Source organism: Archocentrus centrarchus, chromosome 5 (assembly GCF_007364275.1).
Source record: "Archocentrus centrarchus isolate MPI-CPG fArcCen1 chromosome 5, fArcCen1, whole genome shotgun sequence".
NCBI lineage: Eukaryota > Metazoa > Chordata > Actinopteri > Cichliformes > Cichlidae > Archocentrus > Archocentrus centrarchus.
Window position 1 is genome coordinate 35,263,232 of NC_044350.1, and position 16,893 is coordinate 35,280,124.

General features: G+C 47.0%; 1 protein-coding gene across 7 annotated transcripts; it reads right to left on the bottom strand.

Moving 5' to 3' along the window:
- Positions 1 to 830: 830 nt before the first annotated feature.
- On the bottom strand, positions 831 to 13,543 carry ccdc66 (coiled-coil domain containing 66). 7 transcript variants are annotated; one of them, XM_030729284.1, is made up of 21 exons: positions 13,383 to 13,543; positions 12,099 to 12,157; positions 11,621 to 11,643; positions 11,410 to 11,530; positions 9,807 to 10,062; positions 9,601 to 9,730; positions 9,248 to 9,342; positions 8,208 to 8,260; positions 7,005 to 7,097; positions 6,642 to 6,779; positions 6,340 to 6,563; positions 6,143 to 6,227; positions 5,913 to 6,065; positions 5,747 to 5,825; positions 3,984 to 4,085; positions 3,285 to 3,504; positions 2,978 to 3,182; positions 2,819 to 2,871; positions 2,029 to 2,195; positions 1,514 to 1,641; positions 831 to 1,079 (listed from the first exon to the last, which is right to left on the bottom strand). In XM_030729284.1, the coding sequence occupies exons 2-21, from the start codon at positions 12,099 to 12,101 to the stop codon at positions 978 to 980; spliced, it is 2,430 nt and encodes an 809-aa protein (XP_030585144.1). In that variant the 5' UTR covers positions 12,102 to 12,157; positions 13,383 to 13,543; the 3' UTR covers positions 831 to 977. The 7 variants fall into 7 exon arrangements, 6 of the variants coding, with proteins under 6 accessions (XP_030585144.1, XP_030585143.1, XP_030585141.1 ...); XM_030729283.1 differs by having other exon boundaries at positions 4,008 to 4,082; positions 11,291 to 11,530; XM_030729281.1 differs by having other exon boundaries at positions 3,984 to 4,082; positions 11,291 to 11,530.
- Positions 13,544 to 16,893: the final 3,350 nt, after the last annotated feature.

Consider the following 16,893-nt stretch of genomic DNA (forward strand, 5'->3'; position numbering starts at 1 on the left):
ATAAGCTGTGCATAAAAGACGGACGTGGTGTCACTTCTCAGTCACTGAAGTGCCTTAAACCAGCATTTTTAATGGCCAGCTTCTGTAGGACGTGTAAACACCACACCTGACTCCATAACTGGTTTTGTAGATAAATGCAAACTTATTCCAGGAGGCGTCGTTTAAAAAAACATGAAGGATCCTGCAGCTCTGACCTGAAAGCTATAAATGTTTATGGTCTCTAGTTTCATGACATCATCAGTTTAAACAATAAGAGCAGCAATTTAAGGCGGGCCTACTGTGTGATTGACACATCACTATCCTACGTGCCTCATTTGCAACACCTAGTTTCATAAAGCTAAAATGGAAACAACAAAAAGTGGGTGACCTCAGCAGTGATGTCCATCTTTTATATACAGTCTATGGTCACCGTTTGTTTGTGGGCAGGAGGCGGGGCCTCAATATGACATCATCGGGCTGTGCAGTAGTTTAATTTTGGCCTCCAGTAAACAAAGATGATAAACGATCACCGTGAGACTCGGTTTCACGTCACTGACGTCCCGTATTCAGGTTCACCTGTTTTCAAGGATATTCCAGGCCATTCCAAAAAAATTCCCTAATCCAGAATGACTCCAAGAAAAGGTCAAATTTTCATGCCGATCCATCAAGAACCTTTTGAGGAATCCTGCAGCAGACAAACAGGATCTCTGATAGTTAATCAGAAACATTAAACAATCCTGATCTGGATCATTGCCATAATGGAGCAGTCTTCACTTTAGTGCAGCAGGAGGAAGAGTTCATTCAGGGGTTAACAGTGAAGCCCCCCCCCCCCCCCCCCCCCCCCCCCCCCGTCTCCTGGTGCAGGTGAGACGCCGAGGCTGATTGGTGACATTTGGACTGTTTCCTCCTGAGGTCATGGGAGGTCAGAGAGTCTGAGGGACTCTGCAGTCTCACAATGATCACCGTAGCACTGAAGTTTAGTTGGCAGGGGTCGGAGGTCACATGCGGTGCGATGTCGAGGGCATCCGGTGCTCGTTGTCATGGCGCTTCAGGAAAGGATTCAGATCCGTCTCGAGCTCCCTCTGCTTCAGCAACAAACCCTGAGAGCACACACAGACGGTTTGTACAGGTGAAGATGCTCAAAGGCTCATCATCAGCTCAGGCCTGCGTTAGACTCCCGGGGCCTACGAACCAGAATCCCCCCCGAATCCTGCACAGTGATCGCAGCCTTTACTTCATTACACAGTTACACTTCTCGAGAGGTGCAGGTGACCGTGTAGGGCTCAGAGGGGGTTCTGGTCCTGCAAAGACCCGACGCAGGCGTCTAAATCAGGCCTGAAAGGAGATCTGCCCTAAGCCTCCCTGTAAAATGACTAAAGGCAGCGGCGTCAGTGCTTCCTGTCAGACGTCAGTGAAATCAGTTAAATTTGGTAAAACAGGATCCAACAACTTTAATTATCACTGTTCAAATAAACTGAACATCTGTCTCAAAGTCAGCAGGACCTGAGTGTGTGTGTGTGTGTGTGTGTGTTACCTGGCGCAGCTGGGCCAGGCCTCTGAGGATCTCCTGCTGTCGGTGTGCGCGCGTGTTACGAAGCAGCTCCGGGTGGAGGAGAGGGTCTCGATGTGAAGGAGGAGACACCGGCCTCTGAGGAGGCGCTCCTGAAACAGGAAGTTTAGTTAGACCTGAGCGGCTGCTCCGAGGTTTCCCTCCATGTTTACACGTCGCTGTATGCAAATCGACTTCCTGCCTGTCCTGAAAGAAAGTTTTGACCTCTGACCTTATGGGCTCAATCTCTGGTTCACGTCATCCTGAATAAAACATTTAGTAAACTTTGGTCAGTCTGCTGTCTGATTCATTCTGGGGAATAAAATCTGATTCTATTCTAATCTATTCTGCTCCATCGTGCAGTAAAACTGCATTTAAACTTGAACTCTGAATCTGCTGTTTGCTGCGACTCTTTAAAGCCGGATTATTTCCTCCACAGCTGGAAGTGTCAGAAGCTTCGAGCAGCCCGTTATCGTTAAAGCTTTTCTGCTGCGTTTAACCTGAGTGTGTGACGGGAGGAGGGGAGTCCACGGGCTCCAGCGGGTTCAGGTGGAAGACTTCATCGGTCCGGATGTAAGGAACGAACCCCGAGACGAGAGGAGGAGGGCTGGAGGCGTGCCGACTCTGCGCGCCGTGTCTGACTGCAGGGACGGGAGGAGAGCGCCCCCTGGAGGACGGGAAACCATCAAACATGACAGCAGGGCCGAGTGCAGCGTTATTTTAAAGGGATGGCACAAAGAGCCAGAAATGTGTTGGCTCAACAGTCTGTAATCATTTAACTAAAGTTATTATGGTTTAAATGATTATTTCGTTAAACAGGGATGTGGAAAATCTAATCTAATAGTTCTACTTTATTTTATTTCAGGTATGTTTTAGTTTTAGAAGAATAACTTTATTGATCCCAGAGGGACTTCATGTCTGACAGCTCATCTGCTGATGCTGAGGACTCTTCGGTCCTGATGTTCTTTGCTCTGCACAGATGTTGTAAAGTGGCTGATCGGAGCTGCTCGGTGTGCATTTTTCTTCCACCTCTAAAGGAGGTTTTAATCTTCAGAAATCTTCCATCATTTTATTCATATATAAAATAACCCAGCACCTCCCATAAATGTGCACGAGCAGAGCAGCTGTCCTGATCCCACATCTCTGTAACTTGCTGTCTCGGCTGCACTGATGTTAACGTTTCCCACCCTGACAGAAACGGTTCTTCCTGAAACTTTTCATCCTTCTAACAAAGACAGAAAAATAATTCCTGACTGTCAGGATCAGAAACCTTCGCTTTCAGCTGCTCACCTTTCGTTGTTGAAGCCGGTGGAGTCGCCGTGTCCTCTGGAGCTGCTTTCCACCTGAAACGTAGCGGCCGTTAGCACACATCTAACCGCGGCCGGCAGAGAAAAAACACGAGTATCCAAGTCTTCATTTTTAAGAAGTCGGTATGATGGATCCTCCTACCTTCCTGGGGGGGCTGGTTCTGGTCTGCGTGGTGTTGGGGCACAGACGGAGCTCCTGGGGAGGAGGAGGAGGGTCGGTCCTGGGCAGACAGGTCCTCTCCTGCAGAGCGAGGAGCTCAGCTTGCCTCCTCAGTCGGCTCTCCTGCCGGTTCCTCTGCAGAGCAGCCGGGTAACGCTCCGAGGCCGGAACGAAGCGACGGCTCGGCCTGGAGCAGCAGAGCACAGGTACACACTTTATATCAGAGGGCTGTGAAACACAGTCCCCGTCATTATTTACAGGCTTAGAACTGACACACGTGATCATCTACCGCTGCGTGTTCCACTCGGGCCTCCTCTTCTCCCTCCGGCTCTTCTCCGTCCTGGCAAACGCCTCGTATGGGTCTCCTCCTGCCGGCAGACAGATATTCTCCTTCCCCGTTCTCAGCGCTCGGCTCCTGATGCTCGGAGGAGGAGCAGCATGCGGAGGCGGCTGGAATTGCATGGAGGCATCTGGAGTCTGAGCTCTGAGCAGGAGACACGGAGCTGCATCTGCAGAGAGGAAAAAGGAAAAGATACAAACGGTGAAGAGCCGAAATGATCCGAATGATGATGTTTTATTTCCGACACCTGGATATGTATGATGTCACAGACTGGGTGTCCCTAATATGGTCACACACACACCTATCAGCTGCTCTTTAGAGCTTCTTTCTGCATAAAGGGAGGAGCTAAAACAGCTCGTTTCAGAGGACTGCCCTCAGGGGGATAAATAAGAGCGATTTTGAACTGTAAATCATGCAAAGTTTCTCTCAGAGTCCAAGATTAAAAGTCTAAGTGTAGAAATGAGCAGAACAGGTCAACTTTAAGTAAATCTGCCTAATTTAGTCACATTAAAAAAAACACTATAAAATAAAATTAAATGAGATATTTTTTGGCAGCAGCTGATCGACTCCACCCTAATGGCCGAGCGTAGATGGAGTTCTACAGTCTGGGCAGGTGTGTCCACACAGGTGCAGCAGCCGAGTCAGCACCTGGAGAAGCTTCAGATGTGTCACCTGTCTGTACAGCCGTGTCTCTGTAAGAAGAAACCGAAGTGCCGACGTCCTCCAAACCTTCAGCCTGTGAGGTACCTGCTGAAAACACACACACACACACACACACACACACACACACACACACACACACACACACACACACACACACACACACACACAGGTTTTAACATCTGTACTTCATTTGCTGAATAAGTGATTAACATTAAACAGGTGTTTGAGCTGCAGGAATAAAAACTCTTTAATCAGAGTTCAGCATCAGTCAGTAAACCTGTGATACTGATGAGGTCAGTAAGTATCGGGGGGGGGGGGGTGCTCATCAGTTTCATCTGCTTTGGTGTTCATGAAATTACCAACAGGTGCACTAGAGGGGCAACAATGAGACCCCCCCAAACAGGAAGGTTTCACAGCTGGAGGACACTCACATTTTTCCCTCCTCATCTTTTCTGACTGGTTTTCACTAGTTCTGCATTTGGCTAGATTCAGAGTCCCTGCTGGTACCATGAGGTCATACCTGGACCCTACAGAGGCTGCACAGGTAGTCCAGCTCCTCCAGGATGGCACATCAATACGTGCCATTGGCAGAAGGTTTGCTGTGTCTCCCAGCACAGTCTCAGAGCATGGAGGAGACTCCAGGAGACAGACAGTTACTCTAGGAGAGCTGGACAGGAGAAGGTCCTTAACCCATCAGCAGGACCGGGATCTGCTCCTTTGTGCAGGAGGAACAGGATGAGCTCTGCAGAGCTACAAAATGACCTCCAGCAGCCACTGGTGTGAATGCGTCTGACCACACAATCAGAAACAGACTTCATGAGGGGGGCCTGAGGGCCTGACGCCCTCTAGTGGGCGCTGTGCTCACTGCCCGGCACCGTGGAGCCTGATTAGCATTTACCACAGAATAGCAGAATCCACTGGAGCCCTGTGCTTTACACAGATGAGAGCCGGTTCACCCTGAGCACATCAGGGGTTTGATAAAGGAATGATCACACAGCTGCTCCCCACAGAAACATTTATCTGATGGGTCCAAAGGTCGGCCATACAGGCAGCATATTATTATTCCTTTATTTCCTTTAAATGCTGCTCCGGTGTGGGTTCTCTTTTTAAACATGGGAAACGTTTCCAGGACTGAGCTCAGTGTATGTCCAGGTGAGCCAGAAGCTCCGAGGCTCCGTCTGAGACCGCTCCCGGATCTTTATGGTCTCAGAGGGGAACGTCAGAGCAAAGCTGGCTCCTCAAACTACTGAGGAGCATCTAGAGCTGCTGTAATGAAACTTCAGGGTGTCTCTGAATTCAGCGTCTGCAGGTTGATCATTTCCTTCATCAGATGATGCGACATCCTTTCATCCCTGACATCATCCAGTCCGTATCAGTGCAGATATCAGGAGGATTTATTATCCTTGATTTTTGTACAGCGAGTTCATTCCTCGATGGAGTCGTAATCAAAGTCACTCCCGTAGGTGGAAATAATTTTCAGTGCAGCCGGGAGCATGACTGAAGGGGATTACAGACTCACAGTGGTCTGACCCCCGCCTGTGTGAGCCCCTGATCTTTACTTTGACCACTCAGCAGAAGAAAACATCTGGAACAAGGCTCCACAGGTTTTTCCCACACAGCTGAATCCTGAGCTTCACTGCAGCTGCCATATTTTAATGGGGGGGTCCTCTGATTTCCCCGTGAATGAACAGGTTCGGTAAAAACAGACTTGTTTGAGTTTAGAGAACACAAAGTTGAGTCTCCCTCACCTTTGGGCTCCAGCGCCCCCTGCTGTCTGCCGTCATCGCTGCTTTTTTTTAGCCGCTCTGCCTGATCAGCTGATCGCTCCTGAAGATGAAGAATACAATCAAAGACCTGCAGATAGGAAACATTAGGTGGGCAATAAAGGACTGAGCAGTGTTTCCTCTCCCTGACCTTCTCCTTCAGTGTGTCCATCTCATACTGTCTCTGCAGCATCTCCCTCTCCAGCACCACCCTCCTCTCTTCCTCCTCCTCCTCCCGCCTAATCTTCGCCTCTTCTTGTTCCCTTTGCCGACGACGCTCCTCCACTTGGGCTTCGATAGCTCGCTGGTAGGAAAAGATAAAGTTTAGGAAATCTGGGTGAGAAAAACCTTCACGGATCTCGTCTCTGCGCCTCCTCCTACCTGCTGTTCAAGCTGTTTGAGCCTCCTCCGCTCTCTCTCCTCTATCTGGGCAGGGTCCAGCAGTGAGGTCATGGTCCTCAGAAAGCTATAAGAAGCACAGGAAAACAAAAAACCTGAATCAGCAGCTCAGCTACAGGACACCTGCTCAGAGTCAGGCTGATCCCGTGGAATACTGATCAGAAGAAGGCTCCTCTTACTTGGTTCTGGTCGGGTATCCACGGCCCGTCTCCACACTGGCTCCCGCGACACTCTCCGCTCCGCAGCTGCTCGTGGCGTCCCAGACCAGCGACAGGCTGGACGAGGGCTCCCAGTCTCCCCGCTCAGAGCTGCTGAACTGAGCCGCCGACGGAGCGGCGGGCCGGACGGGAGGCCTCCTCTGCAGCGAGTCAAAATGTGCGGCCCAGAGCTCGTGGTCCTCCGTCTGCAGGCACAACACCGCCTGATTCATGAGGATAAATCCAACCTCTCAAACCCACCCGCCCGACCCTCACTGCCGTACCTGATTCTGCAGCAGCTTCTCTCGTCTCCTGCGTTCAGTCATCTCCTCTCTCTGATGGTCCAGCTCCTCCAGCCAGCGCCTCCTCTGCTCTTCTCTCCTCTGCACACTCAGCACCTCCTCCCCCATCGGAGTGACCTCCTGCAGAGACATTTCAGGTTTTTTTCATTTTAACCAACAAAACATCTTCAGATTCAGTCGGCAGCAGCTTTAAAACGAATGAGCTAATTCACACTTTCAAAGCTCAAAGAAAATCAGGACTGTTAGCAAATTCAGTAAGAATAAAAAAACACAGATGATAGAATGAAGGGATGAAGGGAGTGCCATCGACGCTGCTCCACCTGTGAATTAAAGAGCTTTTATTACCCCGAGTCTGAGGCTGGACCTGATGGCTGGAGGCTGCTCTCTGTGGCTGACGCAGCTCTGCACTGATAACACGCTCTGTGTGTCCTCCTCAGCCTGAAACACACACACACAAAGACTCTGACACACAATATGAACAAAATAAAATTTACTGATTCAGAATCCAATCAGACGTCCTCCATCAACCTGTATTCTTTTTAACGGCCACCAGGGGGAGACGGCCGAGGCTGCTAAATGATCCCGGTCCTGCTCACTGTGGCCTCTTTCCCACCACCAGGGTTCCGGTGCCGGTGCCTTTATTTGAACCGTTAGGCGGGTTTTCCACCGCGGAAACACTCGGTGCTCGGCCGAAAAACGGGTTCAACTCTGGCCCCGCAAACTAGCTGGTCTGGAACCAAGAACACGTGACGACAGCAGCAGAAGGGCGTGACTCTGCCGTCTCAACATCAAGTTTTCTACCATATTACATGTGTATTACAGGAGAAAAGCGAAGCGATTTTCACGGCTGTGAATTAGGTTGGGCTCTAAGGCTGAACTTGCTGCTTTGTATCAGTTCATATCACAGATAAAAGGACACAAAGTGCGTACTTGTCGTCTTGCTCTAATCTGTCTGTGTTTCCCTCTGTGCTGCACACAGATGCTGCAGGAGTTTTAAATGGAGGATTATTCGGGGTTTTGCTGTTTCTTAGTCAGACCCACCCCTCGATCAATAACGCTCAGCTCGAGGCTTCAGAACAGTGATTACATCCATGGTTTATGCCGTCTATGGTCTCACTTAGATAAAATAAAATAGAGTATAAAATATTATTTGGGCAGCACTGCTGCCGCACAGCAGGGAGGTCCTGGGTTCGAATCCACCATCAGGCCTGTGTGGAGTCTGGGTTGCAGTTAGTGGGGTTAACTTGTGATTCTAAATCAGCCACAGGTGTGAATGGTTGTCTGTCTGCGACAGGCTGACGACCTGTACAGGTGAACCCCGCCTCTCAGCGTACGACAGCTGGGATAGGCTGCAGCCCCCTGACCCTGAACAGGATCCATCCGTCCATCTTCTTCAGGAAATGAAGAATATGGACGGATGGATGCATTGATGGACTGTTGGTATAATTTTGATCAGCAGTTTAATCCCAACAAAAATAATCAGTTTCAGTTTGAGGAGCAGCTTCCAGTCAGTGAAAGAAAACCTGGGAGGTGAAATATGTGTCGTACCTGCAGCCTGCCGGGAGCCGAACGCTGCTGCTGCTTTAGGGCCACCTGCTCATCTACAACACACACACACACACACACACACACACACACACACACACCATCTGTTAGAATCACTTCCGACTCCAACAGGACAAAAGTTTTAGCACCAAATATGCTTAAAGTTAAAAACATGTTGATCAGCTTAATTTGGCAGCTGGACTTGAATTATGTGTACACTGCTGGGTAGCTTATCTGTAACAACAGCATCACGTATTAGTACATTTATAACTGCAGAATAATAAGTGACTTTGGAGGTATGGACTTCATCTTCTGAGGCGCTGCTCTAACTCTGCTCTTGGAGCTGCCATATTCAGACCATATAAGGAAATGGCCATGATGAGCAGTCGGAGAGCCTGTGGCATTCAGGTCATGAGTGGTTGGTATTAATGGACTCAAAGTGTGCCAAGAAAACATTCCCAGAACGTTACAGGAGGCAGGTCAGGCTTCGTGGATAACCAGGGTCATTTATGCTGAGTAACCTGGTATCAAATGAGCTGTAAGCTCCACATCATCACATGCAGCCCGTGGAGCCGTCTTTAACTGACCCCCCCAGCAGTTTCCCCTCAGTCTCATAGTTTAAGCATCAACTGAGGCTCAGCTTTAGGCTGCAGTATGAGTCTGTCACACAGAAAACTTCATTAAAGGAGAATTAAAGAGAAATAAAACAATAATGAAACTCTGACAGCTGCTTGGTGTTCAGCAGGTTCATCAGAGCCACAGAGAGGCTGAAACCTTCTGCCAGAGCTGGATCTGTCAGTAAGGCTCGTATACCTGAGGATCACTGAAGCTTTAATCACTGTGTGTGTAAATGGTAAATACACTGGTTCTTATATAGTGTCTTTCTAACATTCACAGTGTGACGAGCACATCAGGAGAAACTCGGTTCAGTATCTTTCCCAAGGATACTTCAGCATGCAGACCAGAGCAGCCAGGATCGATCCGATTAGCAGATGAGCTGCAGCCACCCGCGTGTGTGTGTGTGTGTGTGTGTGTGTGTGTACCGAGTTCTTTCTTCCACTGAGCCTTCTTAGCTTCGACGGCCGCCTTGCTGTCCGACTGTCGCTCTTCCAGCCAGCTGAGCAGACTTCCAGAGAACCTGAAGAGCAGCATCGTCTTTAACCTCCATGTTAAAATGCAGCTCTCTGCTGTAACACTGATGGCGCGTCTTTAACTCTCTTTGTTAGATTACAGGATGTTTCCTCTGATGTTTGGGCTCTAATGAAGCAGCTCACAGGTTTGGTGCTGACTCAGGTCTCATTACAAATGTCTAATTATGTTCTTGGTGAAATTAAAGCATCAGCTAACGTTCCAGAGTCGAGGACATTCACTGTCATCAGTGGGACAGCTTCCTCACCTGCTGTCTTTTTGTTGTGAGCTTCCCACTGAATCTGTTCCTCCTCCTCCTCTGTCCTTCTCCTTCATATCTCCTCCTCCTCCTCCTCCTTCATTCTCTGAGCAGCCGGATTTTGAGCTTGTCTGATTTCCTGAAAGAGGAAAAAGATGTGAGCTTTGTAAATTCCACTTCAGTCCTTCCCAGTGACCGCTATCAGCTAACTCTACCATCACTGCCTTGAGTCCTGCGGTCCTCTGGTGGGCGCTGCACGCTGCTGATCTGAACGGTGCTGAGGATGTGCTGCAGCTGCTCACTGGTCAGACACACCACGCTGTCCTTCGGTCCTGCGTCCCCACCGGCTGCCGTGTCTTTAAATCCCAGTTTTCCACTGCCTCGAGTCCTCGTGTTCCCCGCTTGTGCCGTTTTCTCGCCGGCTCTCGGGGGTCCGAGAGTAACACTGTGTTTGTGTCGGTCTGATTTCGCCTTCAGCAAGGAGACAGAGAAGAACCAGTGAATGCTGGTGACATTGTTGCAGGTTTAAAGGTGGACAGTGTGGTGAAGAGAGCTGAGCGTGAAGGCTAAGCTGGTCCATCGTGGCTGTGACCTGCGGATACGAGCTGCAGACAAAGGTGTCCGAGTCCGTCATTCAGAAGGAGCTCAGCGTAGACCGGCTGCCAGGTAAAGGTGGTCCTGACTAGGAAAACTCTTGTTTACCTAGGCATGTTTTACCAGGGGGAGACCCCACGCTGGAGAGATTATGTCCCTCAGCAGGATGAAGGGATGGAGATGGAGTCTGGGCGTCTCTGCTTGGACTGCTTCCCTGGTTACCCAGATCCAAATAAAAGGTAAAAATAAAGAATTTAAAGGATCCAAAAGTATATGAACCAGAGAGTGACTGGATGCTGGCTCTGCGCCACTGCGTCAAAATGATGATCTGTGAACTTGACTTTAATTTTTTGGGAAGTGAACAAAGTCACAGGAAGGAAAATCCGGAAAGTGGGACAGGTGGTGAGGGAAGATTGTGTTGGTGCAGCCAAAAAACTGCTGTGATCTTAATGTGCTATGTGCCAGCACATGATGGCACCACAGCTCAGATCCTTTCTGCTGAGCACGCTCCATCAGACGCCTCAGGACAGCTGACGGAGCGCGCTCAGATGAAGTCTGTGCCGTCAGCCGCATCCCAGGAGACAAATTCACAGCAAGTCTGGGAATCGCTCCTGCTTTTCACCAAATGGGCTGCCGTCTGGCTCGGAAACTGCTCCGATCGTAGCCACGAACCCAGCTCTCATCACGGCAACAGTCACATCGGTTTGAAACTGAAGCTGCTCTTTGCTCTCTGAGCATGTTTGAGGTCTGGAAACATGCGATACAGGAAGAAAGCAGAGAGAGCGCAGCTTCAAGTTTATATAATTTCTTAAAAAAGATCATTAACATGAATGAAGTGGAGCAAAATTATAATATTAAAAACAGATCAATAAATCCAGTCAGAGAATCAATCAAAAAAAAAAAAAAAAATCAATAAAAACAGGAAAAACAGTTTCAAAATAAAATAAAATAAAAATGTGGAGGTGAGACTCAGAGGGTCCGTCACCTTCATCCACGAGTGGGACCAAGAACAAATATTAAATCATTTACTTCAAAGATGCTTTTTGGGAAAGTGGGCGTGTCCAGACTTTTTACAGTCTGCATAACCAGACCCCCCCCACCCCACCTTGGCCACTGCTTTGGTGGTGCCCCCTTTGTGGTGATCGCGTGTCTTCGTTGTAGTCAAGGTGGCGCCATTCCCGTCCGCACCGGAGGTGACGGAGGCAGCTGCTCCGCCCGCCTTACCCCTGGCCTCTCTGTGCCTCCCCGCCAGCTGCCGGGGGAGACGCTCCTCCCCGTGCACGTCGGCCACGCAGGACGTCTGCCGGCAGCTGAGGATGCTCGCTGCTCTGGGCCTGAAGGACAGCTGAGGGCAAACGCAGCAGACCAGAGACCGTCACGTCTTTGTGACCGATTATCAGAAACATCAAACAGACGCTGCTGTGAGACGTCCTACCTTTGCTGGATTTTTATCAGCACCTGCAGTCAAACAGAGACGGGGCATTTAGCAGGAGACAGGTGAGGACGGCACGTCAGTTTTACACAGATCTGAATCTGAACCATTAATGATGAATTTAAAACACTGGAATAAAGTCATCTTCATGGGACGCTTCAGTGACCGTTAACAGGATTACTGAAAAAGTCACGGATTTGCATGGAAAAGCATTTTTCCCCAGACATCCAGAAGTGATTCCCTTTAGAGTCTGAACCTGAATCCAGGAATTTTTGGAAGGATTTTTAAGACTTTAGCATCATAAGTTCATAAATACAGATCATACTGAAAGAAGAAATGTTGGTGGACGTAGAGTTGATGTTCTTTACAAATGATCAGAAACTGATCCTGATCCTGGGACTTTTGTCAGGGTGTCACTAATTAACTGTCATCTAAGTGAGCGATTAATGAACCAATTAATACAGAAGCTTAAAGGTCTCACCATGACTGAGCAAAATCAGCTTGGGTTTCCCGTTTTCTAGTTCGAACAGCAGCCCGTCTCTGAAACACAAGAAACATTTTATTGCATCTGCGCCTAAAGAAGCTGTTTCTGGGTTTCCAAATGTCCAAATCCAAATATGGGATCAGGATCGCTGGATTAAAGATGGTCCTGGATCAGCAGGGTCGTCCTTTTTGTCCCATTTATGAAACGTCACACAATCTTATTTGTTTAGTTATGAGTCACTTCAGAACACACATCAGCACTCTATTGAGATCTCATTATCTGCTCTGAGTGGGTGGTGTATGCTCAGTAGCTTTGCATGATTCACAGTTAAAATAAGCCTCAGTTATCTTATACTGGTGCAGTCAGCCACAGTTCATCCACTCTCCAACCTTTACTGGGTTTTTAAGGAAGTCTAAAGTGGATGCTTATTTCTTCATTAAAACGACCCACTTCACAACATCTGGCCTAAACACCCCTGAGGAGGTAGGTGTCACTGACACAGTCTACAATCAAGAGCAGCCTCCATGAATGTAAACACAGAGTTTATAACAAGCTGCAAACCACCGATTACACTCGAGAAGGAGGCTGGATTAGATTTTGCCAGAAAACATCTAAAGAAGGAAACAGCTCATGATTCAAAGCGACCACATCACCTGTCAATCATGTTGGAGGAAATGTTATGGCCTGGGCAGGTATTCCTGCCAGTGGAGCTGGATCACTGGACTCTATTCACGGCTGTACTCTGCTCAGATTCAGCCAAATGCTGCAAAATTGATCAGGCAGAGCTTCACGGTGCAGACTGATAAGAACAAGCTTTAAAAGCATCCCTAGATATTCTTCAGTGGCCACATCAGCCACCTGATCTCAGGCCAACAGCAGGAGAGCAAACTGAAGGCAGAGACGCACAGAAAAACTGAGGCTGTCTGCAGGAAAGGAGAGCAGGGCATATCAAGCGATGGAAAAGATTGAAAACAATCATTATCTTTAAAATGATGTTAGTCTGCCCAAATAATTTAGAGCCTGCAACACTGTGTAGAGGCAAAACCGGCTCTGTTGCCCTCCACTCTCAGGGTACTTTTCCTGTACTGTTTGCAGGGACTGTAGTCAGGTTAGTGTGGACACTCTGCCCTCCTTCAGCTACTCTGGGGTGTTTTTACTGGGCCGTGTTGTGTGCACATTATCTTTGCTTTGAAGCTAAAATAATCCCTTCAGTTCACTGCGACACATTCGCCCCCTTGTTAGCATAAGCTAGCTCCCGTTACCGTTAAAAGAAAGACTCACCCGAGGTTCATGCCGACAGAAGACGGCTATGCGTTTACTGAAGACCGTATAGAACCAGCTGTGGAAGATCAGAACATAACTTATAGCTTTATAAACGCGCTGTTATAACGCTCTGAGCGACCACACTGCTGGTTCCTCCCTGTAGAGACTGTGTACGTTCGTTGCTGGCGACGACCAAGTAAAACTTCACTGATTGGCTAATTCCCCATCGTGTTTAAAATTAACAGCCAATCAAACGTCTTCATTAGGACGATTTAAAAGATGTTGCATTTGTGGTAGCTGGGAATTTAATCTAATAATCGCGCTAACTAGACAAAGTATACTAGTATAGCAGTATACTATTACTAACTTAAACTAATGTAGTTTGCTACTTCTATTTCTTACGGTTATTACTTACCAGTATTATTTAATGGTCTACCACTTAAAAATAAAAATGTCGTGTTAATGGGGTCACAGTAAACGACTTTTGATTATCTGACTTTTCAAAGGGGTTATGAAGGCAACCCCTGCCTTGTTTACAGTATGGTGTATCAACTTTTTAGTCACCGTTTCTGGCGTATACAGTGTTTTATTCTTTATACAGTGGCAGTTTTTTATCTTTTTTTTTTAACTGCAGTATATCTCCACCTTGCTTACAGTATCACAATTTATTGAATCATAACTGCTGTAACAAAATAAATTTCCAGATATGAGGTAAATATTATAGTATATTAAAGTATTATAAACATCTCTCCTGCCAATACTCAGGACTCTCAGTAGTTCCTTTAATCCACTTTAAATGCAGTTTTGTCATCACTGTTAGTGTAGCATCTGCAGTTTATTTAGTTAGTTCTTTAAGTTTTTATGTTTAAATAATGTCAGTATTTATGAGCTAAATTAATTATTAATTGAAGTGAAGTCAATGTAGTAGTTAATATTGTTGTTATTGTTGTTTAAGAAGTCCAGAGGACAGAATGGGTTGTTTACATAACTGTGAGGCAGGTATGTCAACATGATAATAAACAATACCTCCTCCTGATTAATAAAGTTTAATCTAATCTAATCTGATGCTGAAAACTGAAACCAAATGAGATCAAACACAATTCCTGTGATTTTAATCTCTGTAGGAACCCATTCCCCACAGTTTTTTACTTTGTTTTTTCTTTGATTTCAATTAAATTTCTTTAACTTTATACATAGCAAAAACATTGATAGCATTCATGTAACAGTATAAATATAGAAACACGTGAAGTATGAAAAACAGGCACCAAGCACCAGAGAATTTGTTTTATCTACAAAACACCCAGAAAAAGGAATGAGTGACCGTTTATTTTTTAATTTTATTTATTGTTTTAGAAAACAAACATCTTTGTGGCTTTTCAAAATACATTTCAAACCTCGGTCATAAAGCATGGGTACTTCACCTGCTTTTTAAAATAAAAAACTTCAAACTCAAAATTTTTTGGAATATGCAGAAAAATGAACTGGAAATCAGAGCTGTTTATTTAGACCACTACACAGAGGAGGGGGACACAACATGTTATGCTGGTTTCTCTACAAGATTTGAATACAAATGTTTTATTTACTCTATATCTACTCCATGTCTAAAACTTTAAATATATTTAAGGTTTTAGATACTGCTGATTTTCCATATTTGAAAATATAAATGTACTTATGATTTAATAATATCATGTATTTGATTCTGCATATTAAATACTTTTACTTTAGGTAGGAATACAACTCAAATTTTAAAGAGTCTAAATTGTGATGAACATTGGATTCATATATCTCCTGCTAACCCACCCCACTGTGCCACCCCATGTGAAACATCCTGTAAACACCTCAGACCACTTGTGATTTCTGGCTTCCAGCAGTTATTAAAGGATTATTCCTCGTGTTTCTCCTTCAGTGAAAGATTTTGGTTTAGTTGTAGTAACCCTGGTAAGCACGCAGCAGGAGGAAGTAGCAGAGGCATCTTTCCTCCGGGTCGCAAGAGGCTGCGGTTCCAGCTGCGGCCTGAAGGTGGCGCTAACTAACCACGGTCACGCACATGAACCGTAAAATCCAAACAGGCTGACGTTAACCTCCTCCTGGATGTTTTTCTTCGCCGTTAAAGAGTTTGGCTGCACGGGAGCGACATCCATCAGCCTCTACAGTCTCGGAAGCACCTCTACCGACCCCTCTGCGGAGTCCGCGCCGCGCCCGCCCGCTGGTCCTGAAGGTAGGCAGTTATCGTGACAGCTCGGTGCCTCTCTGACCGGAGACACTGCGTAATGTTAGCCGCTAGCGTTAGCATGCACCGCCGCTCAGACGGCGGAGAGTCGGACCAGTGTTTCCCGTCAGAGTCCGACACCGGGAGCGTGGTTTAAAGAGGAGAGGACGTTTAATGAGACACGAAAATTAAACAGCGGGGAGGCTTTTCTGAACTCTGAGCCGTTTCAAAACAAGTCTGGCTGATTGAGCTAGCTAGCATGTTGTCAGGCTAAGGTCAAGAAGCGGTCCAAATCTGACAGCTAACGCTAACACGGTCCCGGTTCTACAGACGGGCTGTGTAGGAGACAACCACGCCGATAACAGGTAACAGCAGAGCCGGTTCTGGTCGCTGGACTCCGGGCTGCTGTCGCTCACAAGATCTCCGAGAACAGGTGAGTGCCTGAAAGTTGGAGCAGCTGGACGTTAGCCCGGTGTAAATATGGTTTTCACGGAGGCAGATGGATTCAGATGGGCTGCCCGGTGTGACATACTGGGACGGGGTTGGTGGTAGTATCGCTGCCTGGCATTTTTTGAAGGTTTGGGCTTAGCTGCTGTGGCTTTGATGCTGCTGCTTTACAAATGGCGACATTATAGGTAAATAAAGCGACTCATCGCTGCGCTGCTGTGCGGCGTTTGTGCAGAGGATGCGGCGGTTTCTGTGGCTACGGTGCAGAAAACAGCCTCTTTTCTCAGGCATCAGTCAGCTGCTTCCAGCTGTGACTGATGAGGTTTTTCTCTGCGGAAGTCAAGGGCAGGTTTCCAGGTCTTAATATAGTTTTCTTAATGAAATTATAATTCATATATATAATAGTCCCGTGTAAAGGTTTGGAGCCACCCCTCATTTCTTTGTATTTTGCTTCCTAAGACCCGGAGTTTCCTGTAATTCATTTAAAAGGGCTTGTTGAGCAGTAGTTCTCCAGGATTTCTGAAGGTCTTTCAAAGTTTTTCTTTGGCTGCTTTTTCACTCAGTTTCACTCCAGTCCTTGTAACCGGCCATTTTCAGAAGACTTTATTTTTCTGTTAATCTACTTAACACTGACCTATGAATCACTGAGGTATGAAAAAGGCACCAGCTAAAGCGATGAATCAGTGTTGTGTCTGCACGTAACGGACACCTTACCAAAGAACCACTTGTTACTGGCAGCCTTTTACAAAAACACATAAATTGTTCCCATTTCTTTAGTTGAATCTATGAAAAATGCCAAAGATAACTCAGTTTGACAGACATATCTCTGTATTTTTGCACCACCAAAGGATCCATGGAGCCAGATGACACACA

Coding starts and splice junctions, on each gene's coding strand:
- ccdc66 (XM_030729280.1), bottom strand. Junction 6,066..6,142: donor TCAAACAGCTTGAACAGCAG/GTAGGAGGAGGC, acceptor TTTTCCTACCAG/CGAGCTATCGAAGCCCAAGT. Junction 4,086..5,746: donor GGGGGCGCTGGAGCCCAAAG/GTGAGGGAGACT, acceptor GTGTGTTTTCAG/CAGGTACCTCACAGGCTGAA.